This window comes from Benincasa hispida, chromosome 4 (assembly GCF_027475165.1).
Source record: "Benincasa hispida cultivar pf3 chromosome 4, pf3_genome.v1.1, whole genome shotgun sequence".
In the NCBI taxonomy this organism is placed as follows: domain Eukaryota; kingdom Viridiplantae; phylum Streptophyta; class Magnoliopsida; order Cucurbitales; family Cucurbitaceae; genus Benincasa; species Benincasa hispida.
Window position 1 is genome coordinate 27,092,231 of NC_143481.1, and position 13,100 is coordinate 27,105,330.

Here is a 13,100-nt window from a genome sequence, read left to right on the forward strand (position 1 = left end):
AATCGTCTCAATGCTTAATCAAATATCATGAATTTATTCCACTATGTAGCTAAATTTGTAATTAAAAAAAATACCATTTTAAAAACTGAAGTAAAATCAAACCAAAAAAATTATCATTTTTTAAAGAAAATAATGACAATAAATGATAGTCATGTCATGTTATGGCTTTAAATAAAAGGACTGAGGATTAAATTTATTTTGTTAACTTTGAACTTTGTATCTATTTGGTCCTAAACTTCTAAAAGTAGTATATAATAAATCTTTAAACTTTCGATTTTGTTTCTAATAATTCTTTGGTCTATTCAATACTTTGTAAATTTCACATATCTACTAACTACAAATTAGAAGTTACTTCATCATACATAAGTTTCAAATTTTGTATCAATTATATCAATTAATTTTTAAAACTTAGAATATGTCTAAGACCTAAAAGACACAAGATTGAAAGTTCAAAACCTATTCGAAAATTTTAAAGTTTAAAACTTATTTGACACAATTGAAAATTTAAAGATGTATTAAACACTTTTGAAAGTTCGTGAACCAAATAAATAAATAAATAAATTCAAAATCCAAAAGACTGAATTAATGCATGAAAATGGAACCATACAAGACCAACACTAAACTTTGAAATAATCTTAAAATCTGATTGCATGTTTAATAGTGATTTTAAAATTATTAAAATTATTTTGTCACGTTTAAAATCAGCTTGAAATATTGTTAATCATATAAAATTAATTTAATATTTAATTTTACACTTTTAAATATAATTTTCGTATCATTCAATAGAAAACATGTGTCAAAGCTATTTTAAAAACCACAAAAGTGATTTTCACGATTTAGAATAACTCAAACATGCCCTTAAGTCACATGGTAAGTGTCCATTTAAGCACGTCAGATTAGATGGAAGTAGGAAGATCAAAGTCCTGCCTCAATGATGCTTGAGAAATCGGTTTGGAATCCAATTCTGCCTGCACCAATATAAGCATTTGGAAGGTTCAATCTTCAAGTAGATGATGGTATCAAATACCTATTTTCAAATGGCTCAAAGAAACAAGTAGTTCTAAAAGTTTAGCCTTTAGTAAGTTAGATAAATATACCATTCCATCTATGGATTGCCTCATTTACCTACACGTAAAGTGAGAATCACTTGGCTTCTATTGGATGGAAAAGTAAAGGGGAGAGGCATTACATGGTGAGCGTGAGTTAATGCTGACCCAATTCACTTGCAGTTGAACAAATGAGACTGTGATGACCTAATTTGTAGGCTTTTAAATCATGACCTAATTTGTAGGCTTTTAAATCATCAGATATCTGAAATGCTTCATCTTTTGCTTTTTATAGCCTTTGAAAACATGTCCTTGATGTTCCGTGATTCTGTCTCCACCTTAGGCTTCTTGCCTTGCTTTCCATTTCTTGTATTCTTTGCGCCACTCCTACACTTATCCTGTCATATCATAATTTGCACAATCAATTTGAAAAGGAAATGTACTTATTTTATCATCAATTTCGATATGAATTTGAGCTAATTCTTTAAAGTAATGATTTGAGGTGAAATACTCAAATGAGGTGTTTGGGAAGCAAAGTTGAGTTATGAAGTCTGGAGTTTATATGTTGAAGTTAGTAAGTCTGTGTTTAGGATGCAGAGTTGTACGATGGAATCTTCGATAAATGTGCAAAATAGAGAGATGAAAATAGAATTTCTCGATAAATGTGCAAATTTCAATAGTAAACACTAATGAAGTTGAGTTATTTAAAAGCTGACAAACCAAGCATAGCTCAATTGGCATACAACTATACTAGAAACCACAAGGTCTATGGTTCGAATCTCCCTACCCCCAATTGTATAAAAACAGAGAGAAAAAAACTGTTCAAACACCCATGAAGTGTTTCGTTTTTGTTTAAAATCCTTTGAAGCTTTTTTACCATTTGAAATGTGGTTTTGATCAATCAGAAAATATTTTCCAATATTTTAAAATTTATGCCTGCCAACTTCCACCAACCACCCAAAAGTAGTTGAGGAAAAGGATAGAAGCTAAACCGTTTTCAATGTACTAAGACTAGGCTCATCAAATCATCTATGGACCAAAGTCATAAAACATGATTTGGAATATTTCAACATGATCACACACATCAGATACGAACAATAATAGGGGCAACATAAGTACGTCTATAGCATGTATGGAAAAGGAAAATAGAAAATCGATGCAACTACAAGAGATAAGGAATTGTACCTGTGAGATAGAATCGAAATTGTTCTCTATACTTGAAGGAGGCTTTTCTGAATCCGATGCTTTTCTGGTTGCTTCAGCAAAATTTAACCTGCAAACAAAATCAGCAGTGTACGGCCTCAGGACAATCAAATACAGCCACTTCCATGCACCTTAAAATGTGTATTTATTGTACTGTCAAATGTACAACATCTAATTGCTATGATTAAAAGGAGTTGAGGACTAAATACTTGAGATGGTCACATAAAGGCTCCAACCAAGGTTTATCCTTCAAGTATTCGCCTAGTATTGAAACTGGATCGCTTACTGTACCAAAAAAGATTGTTGTAAGAGAAACTATCAATTCATTCAAATAAAAATACTTACAACCAAGGAAATATACTAACTAAAACAACCTTTCCTTAAGTTTTCATGTAGAATGAATACAATGACAACTATTCCACCTGATGTTGGTTTTGGCATGCAAAGGACCCCAACCTCACAAAACACGTTCAGTCCATTAATTTTGTTTCTTTTCCTTATCAGCTAGTTTGTTCTTTCCTTCATGTTCTTTTTAACTACATTAACTTCTCCCATTATTGAATTAGATAAAATACATAACAAATTCTCAAATTCCAATACACTTGACTAAGAAAATTAGCACCACAGTATGCACGTCCAAATGATTATCAAGTTCAACATAGAGGTCTCAGAATATGGAAGTTCTCGTTCATGTTTGAATATAGCAGCTCCTAACTAATCGGATCCCAGAGGTGTAATGCAAAACTACAAATGATACCCCTTATATAGTTTTTTTTTTTCAGAAGTGCCAGATGATATGAACGCATGTTCTACAATGTGACACTAGACTGATGAAGTAGCGAAAGAAACCCAGCTGCATATTAAAAAGAATGACATAAAGGGGGTATAAGTTTCCTCTCTCCAGAATTATACATGTATCTTTTTCTTCCCTTGCAGCATAGTTTTTATCCAGTGTGCATAGAGTTTTTTTCAGCTGGCATACCTGCAACAATAAAAGCATAGAATAAAATAAAATAAAATAATAAATTAGAGAATCCAGCATGAAGACTCGGCTGCTAGATAATCTCATGATCCCGTGTTTTTTTTTTCCCCTTTTTTTTGGAGACAATATAATCCCGTGTTAGTAACATACTGAATGATAACTAATATGAAAGATGGGCCAGCCTTTTAGTTCCTACTACCAAATGTAAAAATAGGATTTGTCGATCCCCGATGCTAAATCTATATGAACATGCTGATCATGACATATATTGTTAATTTTTCTCATCATAACAAGACATTTTTGAAAAGTCTTAGCGGAAAGGACGAACACAAACCTTGTGATATAACCATGCCAATACCTTTGAATCATCAAGCCTAAAAAACCTAGATGATCCAACTTCTGCAGGAGACAAGGTTAGCAGAAATGAGAATAGATTGTAGCCATGATTGACTTGTTTTTCTAATTTTACGAACTACATGCCCACCTTTGACCTCACAAACTACTTGCATAGACTTCTCTGCAAGAGACAGTAAATGCAGATATCCAGGATACCCATTGACAAACATTATGTCATCTAACTGCCTGAATTTCCCAGGATCATCTCCCTTCTTCAAGAAATTTAGAAGCAAATTCTCAAAATTTAGCATTAAATTAATAGAGAAGATTACTAGTTTCAGCAACCATAAATATATTATAATGAATTTGAATGGACACAGTGAGATCAACCATTTCACGTTAAACAAGTAGACATCTAAATTAAAAGGCAACAGAGGAAAACTTGAAATTATATTTCTAATTTCCAAGCAGATTGCAAACATATATCAAAACTATTATTGTTGAAGACTGCAAAACAATGGTATACGGCATATATAGTCATGTCCCATCTCACAATAATGATATCATATGAATTTTACAGTAAACAGTACCTTCATTCTAGCTTCCGCAAAAATGGGCAAGAAAATGAATACAGGATCTACTGGTGTGGCAGAATACAGACGACCATCTGTAGGCACAAAATAATATATATTAAATTCCTATTTGGCAATCCTCAAAAACAGCAGAAAGAGTTTGCTGGTCTTCAATAGCAAATGAGCTAAAAGCTAAAACTATGTTTTTGAGGATGATAGCAAGTTGATGGTAACAGCGTCGAACAGTTGGAGATGCTGAGACATGGACTGTTATAGTATACTAAAGCTTCTTGTCAGCATCACTTTTGCATTTAGACCACAACTGGCTCTAAAAATAACCATGTCTCTCCTCAGACCGAAGCCAAGAAAAAATAAAATGCTATCATTCTAAATAATTTTACAGCATATATAAGACCCAACTACGATCATGTGCCTAATATTTGGTTCCCAATTTTCAATAGGTTATTCTTGAATTTGTGAAATCCAGAAGAAGTAAATCAATTGAGGGTGTGCAGTTTAAGAAATAAGCCATCCACAAAAAGATTTTCAGGGCGACAGTAGATGGTTTACCTTCAGTAACATAGTCTCCCAAAAACCACGATGAATATGACTGCTTAAACCAGTGAATTTCCTCTAGCATCTCATTTACATATAAGAAACATGTTGTATTTCCTGTTAAAGTACATCAAATATACTCAATTAATAGAATGGTTTTCAAGAATTGATGAGCATTTACTGAAGCTTGCACTTTCTTAAAGTTTTCCATAATAAAGTTATGCTGAAAGTATGTAGATAACTGTCATTTTCCCTCCAGTTGCAAACAAGCTCCATCAAACAGAAAAAAAATGAAGACCATTGTGCAGATTGGAGGTTCATACAACACAATTATTTTTCCTCCTTTTCTTCATTTTTTATATTCAAAGTCCAAAACGATGTAGGCAAGGAAGATCTAACAAATCATTATGACCAGGTGAGGGGATGGGGGAAATTTTGTCCCTTAAATTACCTGATTTTGGATGGCGAAGTGAAAGGAGGAATCCAGTACCATTTTCTTTTACCCCGTGATCTGTAATAGATCAAGAGAAATCTATCGAGTCAAAATTTTCAAAATTTTTTAAAGTAGGGAAAAAAAAAACTAGAAGCGATAACGATCTTTTAGTCGCAAGTAACAGATGATGGCATCAATCAAGCTTCTACAGTCAGTCCGGAAACTTATAGGGAAAAAAAGATACTAAGGGAACACACACAATCGAAACTATGGCTTTCTTGCATATCTCTTCTCTTAGTGACCAGACATTTGTATAAGGAAGTACATATTAAAAGAAAACGGTGAAACGTCTTACGAATGCAGAGAGAAAACCCGATCAAATAAGGGAGTGCCATTAAGATAACAAATGAATTAAAATAGAAAAGATAACAGAACGCTTTTAATCCAAGGGTTAGGCGAGACGAGACCTACCAGGAGCAATGAGAATACGAGTTTCCTCTACGCCTTCCCACCAAGCCATGGAACAACCCTGACATTAATCGACGCAGTAACTTAAAAACAGAGATTTGAAATAATCTGAACTAAATTGCAACATTGGGCTTCATTCTTAAGACCTACACTTAGATTATGCATACTCCAGCTTCGGTTTTGAGTGTGAGATTCAAAACAAACGAAGCGACAATTTCAGTGTCAGGAAAAGAAAAGAGAAGAGCCATTTCTTTACCTAGGAAGAAGGTCGGAGGAGCACTGGCGGAAGTGAGCAACTCGCCGGAAAACGGAAATGTGAATGTGGACGGCGGGAACAAAGGAAATGGAGAACTGGAAAAACCGCGCGCGCGAGAAGAGTGAATACTGAACTGATCAAAGTTCAAAGCATAAGCGTTATGAAATGGGCTGAATGAGGCCCAGTAAATCCCACAGCCCAATAATTTTAAAGATTTTAAATAGATTTGAAATATTAAGTAGGTAAAATCGAGTTTTAAAAAAGGGAAATTATAATGGGTATTCTTTTTATAGAAACTTACTAATAATATAGAATTTTTTAAAACAAATTGCAAATTTAGCCAATTTTCATCCGGATCATCTTTTCTTTATTCATAAAATAGCCTTGATTTTAAATGGAAAATATCTGCCCTATTTTCTCGTCTTCTTCATCCTCACAAAATCAGAGCTCTTCTCCTTTCTTGTTGGGCTTTTTCAACAATCCACTGAAGCCCAATGTTGAAAGAAACAAATAAAGGATGACCCAAGCTGAGGTCTTGGATAAAACAAGTGGCTGATGAAGTGGCCACGTAGCTGGTGTTTCTCCTTCACTGCGAAGGATGATTCTTCTTCACAATTACTCACCATTTTTCAGATCTCATTTTTGACAAAACAATTTTATCACTCAACGTTCTCTCTCTCTCTGCCTTGCAGTCGTGAGGAGAATAATAAAGAAGTGAAGGCAAGGAGAATAAGATGTTTCTCAATTGTAAATCACAACATGCAAATATGGGAGAAAAAAAGAAGAATACGAGAAATTTAACGTGGTTCGACAACAAAGGCCTACATCCATGAAGGAGCTATATCTAGAGTCTTTGAGGATTTTCAAAGAGCTACAAAAAGGATAAGATCATGATAACTTAGCTTCTAGCTTAGATCCCCTTTATATAGGGTTTTACAAGTTTAGTTTGAAGGTGTATTTGAAAGATTAAATGTTTGATTTCACTAAAGTAATTTCTATTTTTTTACAATTCTCCACCTGGAAATCAACATTTAGTTTATTAATGTTATTTTCTCCTCACTGATCACTTCTTTGACTATCCTTTTTTAGGTAGCTCAAATCTAATGATGTCGAGGCATTTTTGGAGTTTGAACTGAATAGTTCCTTCGTCGGCATGTCTGAAGCATTATTAGATATATGAATTTTAAGAACTTCGATCTTTTTTTCTTCTATCTGTTATCTGATAAAATGATACTTCACATCTATATGTTTAGTGCGTTTATGATACTGAGGATGTTTAAATAGATGTATAGTACTCTGATAATCACAACAAATTTTTACTGTTGCCCGTGAAATTCCAAAATCTTGATGTAAGCCCCTTAGCTATAGGCATTATTCTACAGCTTCAAACAGGGCAATAAACTCTGCTTCAGTAGCAGAGAGAGCTACCATTAATTGCAGTGAGGCTTTTCATCTTAATACACAGCTTCTAAATAGGAAAATATACCCTAATAATGACCTTTTCTTATCGAGATCCCCTGCCTAGTTTGAGTCAACAAAGTCAAATAGCTTAGGTTATGTGTCAATGCTTTGTTGATATAGGAGTTTAGCTTCCATGGTGTCCTTTAGGTACCTCAAAATCCAGTTGGTGGCCTCTCAATGTCTCTTACTTGGGTTGGCCATGTACCTACTAAACAAACTAGTTGCATAAGCTATATCTGATCTGGTAGATATCATTAAATACATGAGACTTCCCACTATCTGGGAGTAGGGCACTGTAGACATTAATTTTTTATGTCCAATCTCTGTGTCTTTTAGTGAATATTGGGCTGATAGTTTGAAATGTTGTGCAATGTGTGTAGAAATTAACTTGATTCTTTCATATGAAACTTCTGGATCAATTTCTCACAGTAGTTAGCTTGACTAATGTGTAATTTTTGCTATGTTCTATTTCTTTCAATATCAATATCAAAATATGATTTTATAAGGTTTTTAACTTGTTTCAACTCATCGTTAGAATTATTTTATAGTAGTATATCATCCACATATAGAAGTAAATGCATTGGATTGGCACATGATTTAGTATTGATGTAAACATAGCTATCATAGGGGCTTTTTAGGAAACCATTCTTTCGCATAAACTCATCAAATCTTCTATTCTAGCGCCTAGAAGATTGTTTTAGTCCATAAATGGACCTTTTAAGTAGGCAGTAGTAGTCTTATTTCCCATTAATTTGATAACCTTTAGGTTTACTCAAATATATATAGTTTCTTCTAAGTAGTCATGAATGAATGTTGTCTTGACACTCATATATATAGTGTTATTGCAAAACTCAAAGAAATTGGAACATCGTTCAAAAGTATGCCTATTTGTAGGCTATCCTAAGGAGACAAAATGTGGTTATTTTGATGATCCTCAAGAAGATAAGGTATTTGTATCGACAAATGTGACATTTCTAGAGGAGGACCACATAAAAAATCATCAACCTCATAGTAATCCAGTATTGAGTGAGATGTCTAGAGAAACTATAGATAGGTCAACAAGAGTTGTTGATCGAGTTGGTCCTTTAACAAAAGTTCTTAATGAAAATCGCACTTCACATCCTTCTCAAGAATTGAGAATGTCTCGATGTAATGGGAGGATTATTCAACAACCTGACCATTACATGGGTTTAACAAAAACTCAAGTCATCACACCTGATGATAGCTTAGAGGATCCATTGACTTTAGGCAATGGAAGATGTGGATAGAGACCAATGGATAAAAGTCGAACCTCAAAATAGAGTCTATGTACTTCAATTCAGTCTGGAAACTTGTAGATAAATCCGAAGGGGTAAAACCTATTGGTTGCAAATGATTCTACAAAAGAAAACAAGACCAAGCTAGCAAGGTACTGACTTACAAAGCTAGACTTGTTACAAAAGGGTTTATCCAAAGAAAGGGGGTAGACTATGAAGAAACCTTATCTCCAGTTGCCATGATCAAGTCTATTAGAATACTCTTGTCCATTCCTGCTTTTTATGATTATGAAATGTGCCAATGTGGCAAATAGATGTCAAGACATCTTTTCTAAATGACTATCTTGAAGAAAGTATCTATGTGTCTAACCAGAGGGGTTTATTGAACAAGATCAAAAGCAAAAGATTTGCAAGCTTAATAAAGTCATTTATGGGTTGAAACAAGCGTCTCCATCCTAGAATATGAGATTTAACACTACAATCAAATCTTACGGCTTTGAACAAAATGTTGACGAACCTTGTGTTTACAAGAAGATTGTCAATAAAACTATAGTTTTTCTTGTTCTATATGTTGATGATATTCTACTTATTGGAAATGAGCTAGAATTTCTAGCTGGCGTTAAAAGATGGCTAACCACAAAATTCCAAATGAGAGATTTGGGAGAAGCGCAATATGTTATTAGGATCCAAATAGTTTAGAATCGCAAGAACATAACATTAGCATTATCTTAGGTATCTTATACAAACAAGATGTTGTCTAGATATAAAATGAAAAATTTCAAGAGAAGTATGTTACCTTTCAGGCACGGAATTCATTTATCTAAGGAACAATATCTTAAGACATCTAAAGAGGTTGAGGTTATGAAACGAATTCTGTATGCCTCAACAGTCGGGAGCTTGATGTATGTCATATTATGTACACACCCCAACATATGCTATGCAATTGGAATTGTCAGTAGATATCAGTCCAATCCTAGATATGATCATTGGACTGCGGTTAAAAATATCCACAACTATCTTCGGTGACGAGGGGCTATATGCTCGTGTATGGTGCTAAGGATCTGATCTTTATAGCATACACCGATTCTGATTTTCGGACCAATATAGATTCTAGGAAATCAACTTAGGGATCAATGTTCACTCTAAACGGAGGAGCTATAATGTGGAGGAGTATTAAGCAAAGTTGTATTCCTGACTCCACCGTGGAAGCTGAGTATGTAGCTGCATGTGAAGCAATATGGCTTAAAAAGTTCTTGATCGATTTGGAAGTCGTTCCAAATTGCATATGCGAATCGCCCTCTATTGTGCAAACAGTAGAACAGTTCCAAATTCCAAAGAACCAATAAGCCATAAGCGCAGAAAGCACATCAAGAGCAAGTACCATCTCATCAGGGAGATTGTACACCAAGGAGACGTGATTGTCATGTAGATAGTCTCAGAAAATAACTTAGCTGGTACATTTGCAAAGGTCTTCCCGGCTAAAGTTTCTAGGGGTCATCTAGTGAGATTAAGACTACGAGATAGATAGAACTAGGACAAGTGGGAGAAATACTAGGTATCTGATGCCCTAATTTATTATATCTATTCTCTCGTTACTTAACATTGTATATATTTGTATATACGTAAATGCACTGGAATTTAGTCCAAATGGGAGTTTGTTGGGTTGTATATCCTAAAACTCATAGTTTGTAAATATTGAACATATTCTATTTGCAATAAAGATATTATTGAGGTTTATTAAAAAAAAACTATTATTGAATATGTAAATTGCACTTGTGAAGACTAAATCCAATAAACTAAAACCCATGAATATTATATCTATACTTGGACTTTATGTGGAGACATAAAGATAGATCAAGTTCAAGTAAATAGCTAAAACAATCTATAGTATATGAATAAGGTTGGGTACCTTATTCTGATAACACTATTAGATGCAACCCAATTTTTATTTTGTACAAACGATGTGATGCAGAATCGTTCATGTGGAGACTGCGAGTAGGGGCATCCTATGCAATGAGTTTGTATAAGATCAGATCAAGAAATAAGTCACTCTTACTTTTCAACGTTGTTTACTGTTTAAGACTGACTATTTCAAAACAATGACCTAGGTAACTTGACCTTAATCCTGAGTTAACTATGAAATTCTGTTTATTTCAGATTATCCTTAGATTTGCATGGGTGTGTTGGGGTTGATGCCCTAAATCTTGTAGGGTCCTGTAGTTTGTAAACACATGTATGAACAAATATTTTGTGATTTATAATATATGATATTTTATTCACTTCAGTCTATGAAATATTTGATATTTTAGTTGCATTAACCACAAACTAATAAACTAAGATCCATGGTTATCGTTGTAATTTAAACATGTATGTGGAAACATACAAGTGGATCGTGTTTTAAGTGATAACTTAAATGGTCTGTAATATATGGATAAAGCTGGATACCTTATCCTGGTGACACTACAAGTATGACCCTCTTTTTAGGTGTTACAAATGTTGTAAAGTACTACAAATGATCGAATCCTGATCATTTATGTATTAGACATGCGAGTGGGGATATTCTATACAAAGGAGTTTGTATAAGATCGAACCACGAAATGTTAGTTTTGTTATATAACGTCGTTCATAATTGAGACTTTCATTTCACTAATGACCATAGGTAACATGACCTTAATCTAGAGTGAGTTGTGAACTCCTGCCTATGAGGGCGTTCCTTTGATTTGTATGGATGAAAGTGGCCAGATCGCTGACTCAATAAACCTATCATTTTGGAGATTCGTCTGATAGGGGAGCTTGGAACTCAGCTACACAAGATGGAATTCACTCCTTCTCTGAAGTAGGGGTAAGTAGATAAATTGCTTCCTTAAAGATTGATTCCAGGTCTTAAACAATGTGGCGCCACATCATCTCTTAGCTCGAGAGGGGTTTAGTCATAGTAGAACTATGATCTATTGTTCATTAGAGGAATCAGTGATATTTAAGGAGTTAGATGTGGCTATAGGGATAAAACGATAATTTGGCCCAACTGTACTTACGAAGAGTGCAGCTGATTGGTTATATCCAATGGATACATAAATATATCTGTAGTGAAAAGAGTGCAGCTGTCAGTCTTTAGTGGAGTGATCGACAGTTAACGGATGGTAGATAATGTGATTAAAGAGTTTAGTCAGTTATTCACGTCCGTTTGAGCTTTAGGCTACAGGTTCATAAGGTCCCCTTGGTAGCTCAATGGATTCAAGTTGAGAATCAGTTTTTGGGTTAATTTGAAATGTTCAAATTAATAAGAGGGAATTTGATTATATGTGATATAATTAAGTTAATTCGATTATATATGATATAATTGATATAATGTATTTGATACATTATAGTTTGATTGGAGGAACTAATATTTGAATATGATTCAAATATAATTTTCTATGAATTAGATTCATAGTTATTAAATTTAATATAAATATGATTTATATTAAATGCCATAAAATAAAGAAAAAGAATTATGGTTTATATATTGTATATGAAGCAATATTAAAAGTATAGTTATAAATATAATATGATAAGTTAGTTATCATATTTATTAATTATTTGATAATTATTTTTTTTCACAATAACCACCCTTAGTGGGTAATTGCACGGTTTTATGGCAATTTTGGGATAAAATGAAATTTGATTTCAAAATCTCACACGTCTGAGATTATTAATTAGTGAGTGACTACACGATAGCATCGAGAGACAATATGATAGTGTTCTTAACTAAGTGATCGAGTATCGAGTCTACGCGATAGACTTCGTCTTCTACACGACAGTGTTATCGTTTACTCGATTGTCTCCTTCTCCACTCTAAATCTTCCCCCAAACCAAAATAAGCCAGAGCCTACCACTCATGGATTCTCACACCGAGAATACCAAAGTAATCTTGTGGTAGTGTCCGATTGTTTGAGGATCGAGTTTCTACTCGTTACTGTTTGAGGGAGACCGTCTTGCTCATTGTGTTATGTTGTTCGACGAGTTGGTGAACGATCGAGGACTATCTTGAAGAAATATTCTTTAAAGGTATTGTCTCTTTATCCTTTGTATTTAATTCAAAGCATATTGTAATTTAGTTTATAATGCATAATCTGTTATGTGTGACTGTAAACGCATGAGTTCTTTCACAATTGAGTTTGGACGATCCGCTTTCGCTCAAAGGTCCTCTGTATTTAGAGTTCCTTTAGGGTGAGGGTTGGGTCTATTCGGTTTTATGTCCTAAAACTCATGGTTTGTAAGCAATAAAACTTATTCTGAAAATTCAATAAGTTGTTATTGAATATATGTATTGCTTATTTCGTTTTAGAAATAAATCCATTAAACTAAAAGATCCATGACGATTACATGAGTACTTGAATTTTATGTGGAGACATAAAAGTGGATCAAGTTCGAGTAAATAGTCAAAATGATCTATAGTATATGAATGAGGTTGGGTGTCTTATTCTGGTAATCTCGGGAGGTAAAAACATTTGACCCAACCATTATTACGAACAATTTGTGAAGGGTTAACT

General features: G+C 33.8%; 1 protein-coding gene across 2 annotated transcripts; it reads right to left on the reverse strand.

Moving 5' to 3' along the window:
* Nucleotides 1-1,001: 1,001 nt before the first annotated feature.
* LOC120076318 (ribonuclease H2 subunit B) lies at nucleotides 1,002-6,008 on the reverse strand. Of its 2 annotated transcripts, none has more exons than XM_039030092.2 (11): nucleotides 5,852-6,008; nucleotides 5,599-5,656; nucleotides 5,146-5,205; nucleotides 4,710-4,811; nucleotides 4,158-4,234; nucleotides 3,716-3,836; nucleotides 3,566-3,630; nucleotides 3,162-3,231; nucleotides 2,459-2,534; nucleotides 2,232-2,319; nucleotides 1,002-1,444 (listed from the first exon to the last, which is right to left on the reverse strand). In XM_039030092.2, the coding sequence occupies exons 2-11, from the start codon at nucleotides 5,645-5,647 to the stop codon at nucleotides 1,322-1,324; spliced, it is 831 nt and encodes a 276-aa protein (XP_038886020.1). In that variant the 5' UTR covers nucleotides 5,648-5,656; nucleotides 5,852-6,008; the 3' UTR covers nucleotides 1,002-1,321. The 2 variants fall into 2 exon arrangements, with proteins under 2 accessions (XP_038886020.1, XP_038886017.1); XM_039030089.2 differs by having other exon boundaries at nucleotides 3,716-3,839; nucleotides 5,852-5,990.
* Nucleotides 6,009-13,100: the final 7,092 nt, after the last annotated feature.

Excerpts from the sequence above, each read along its gene's own strand:
- LOC120076318 (XM_039030089.2), bottom strand. The coding sequence starts at position 5,647 with ATGGCTTGGTGGGAAGGCGTAGAGGAAACTCGTATTCTCATTGCTCCT. Across the intron at positions 5,206-5,598 it reads TCGTATTCTCATTGCTCCTG|ATCACGGGGTAAAAGAAAAT; the intron begins GTAGGTCTCGTC and ends GATCTATTACAG. Across the intron at positions 2,535-3,161 it reads AAGGGAAGAAAAAGATACAT|TAAGCGATCCAGTTTCAATA; the intron begins GTATAATTCTGG and ends TTTTTGGTACAG.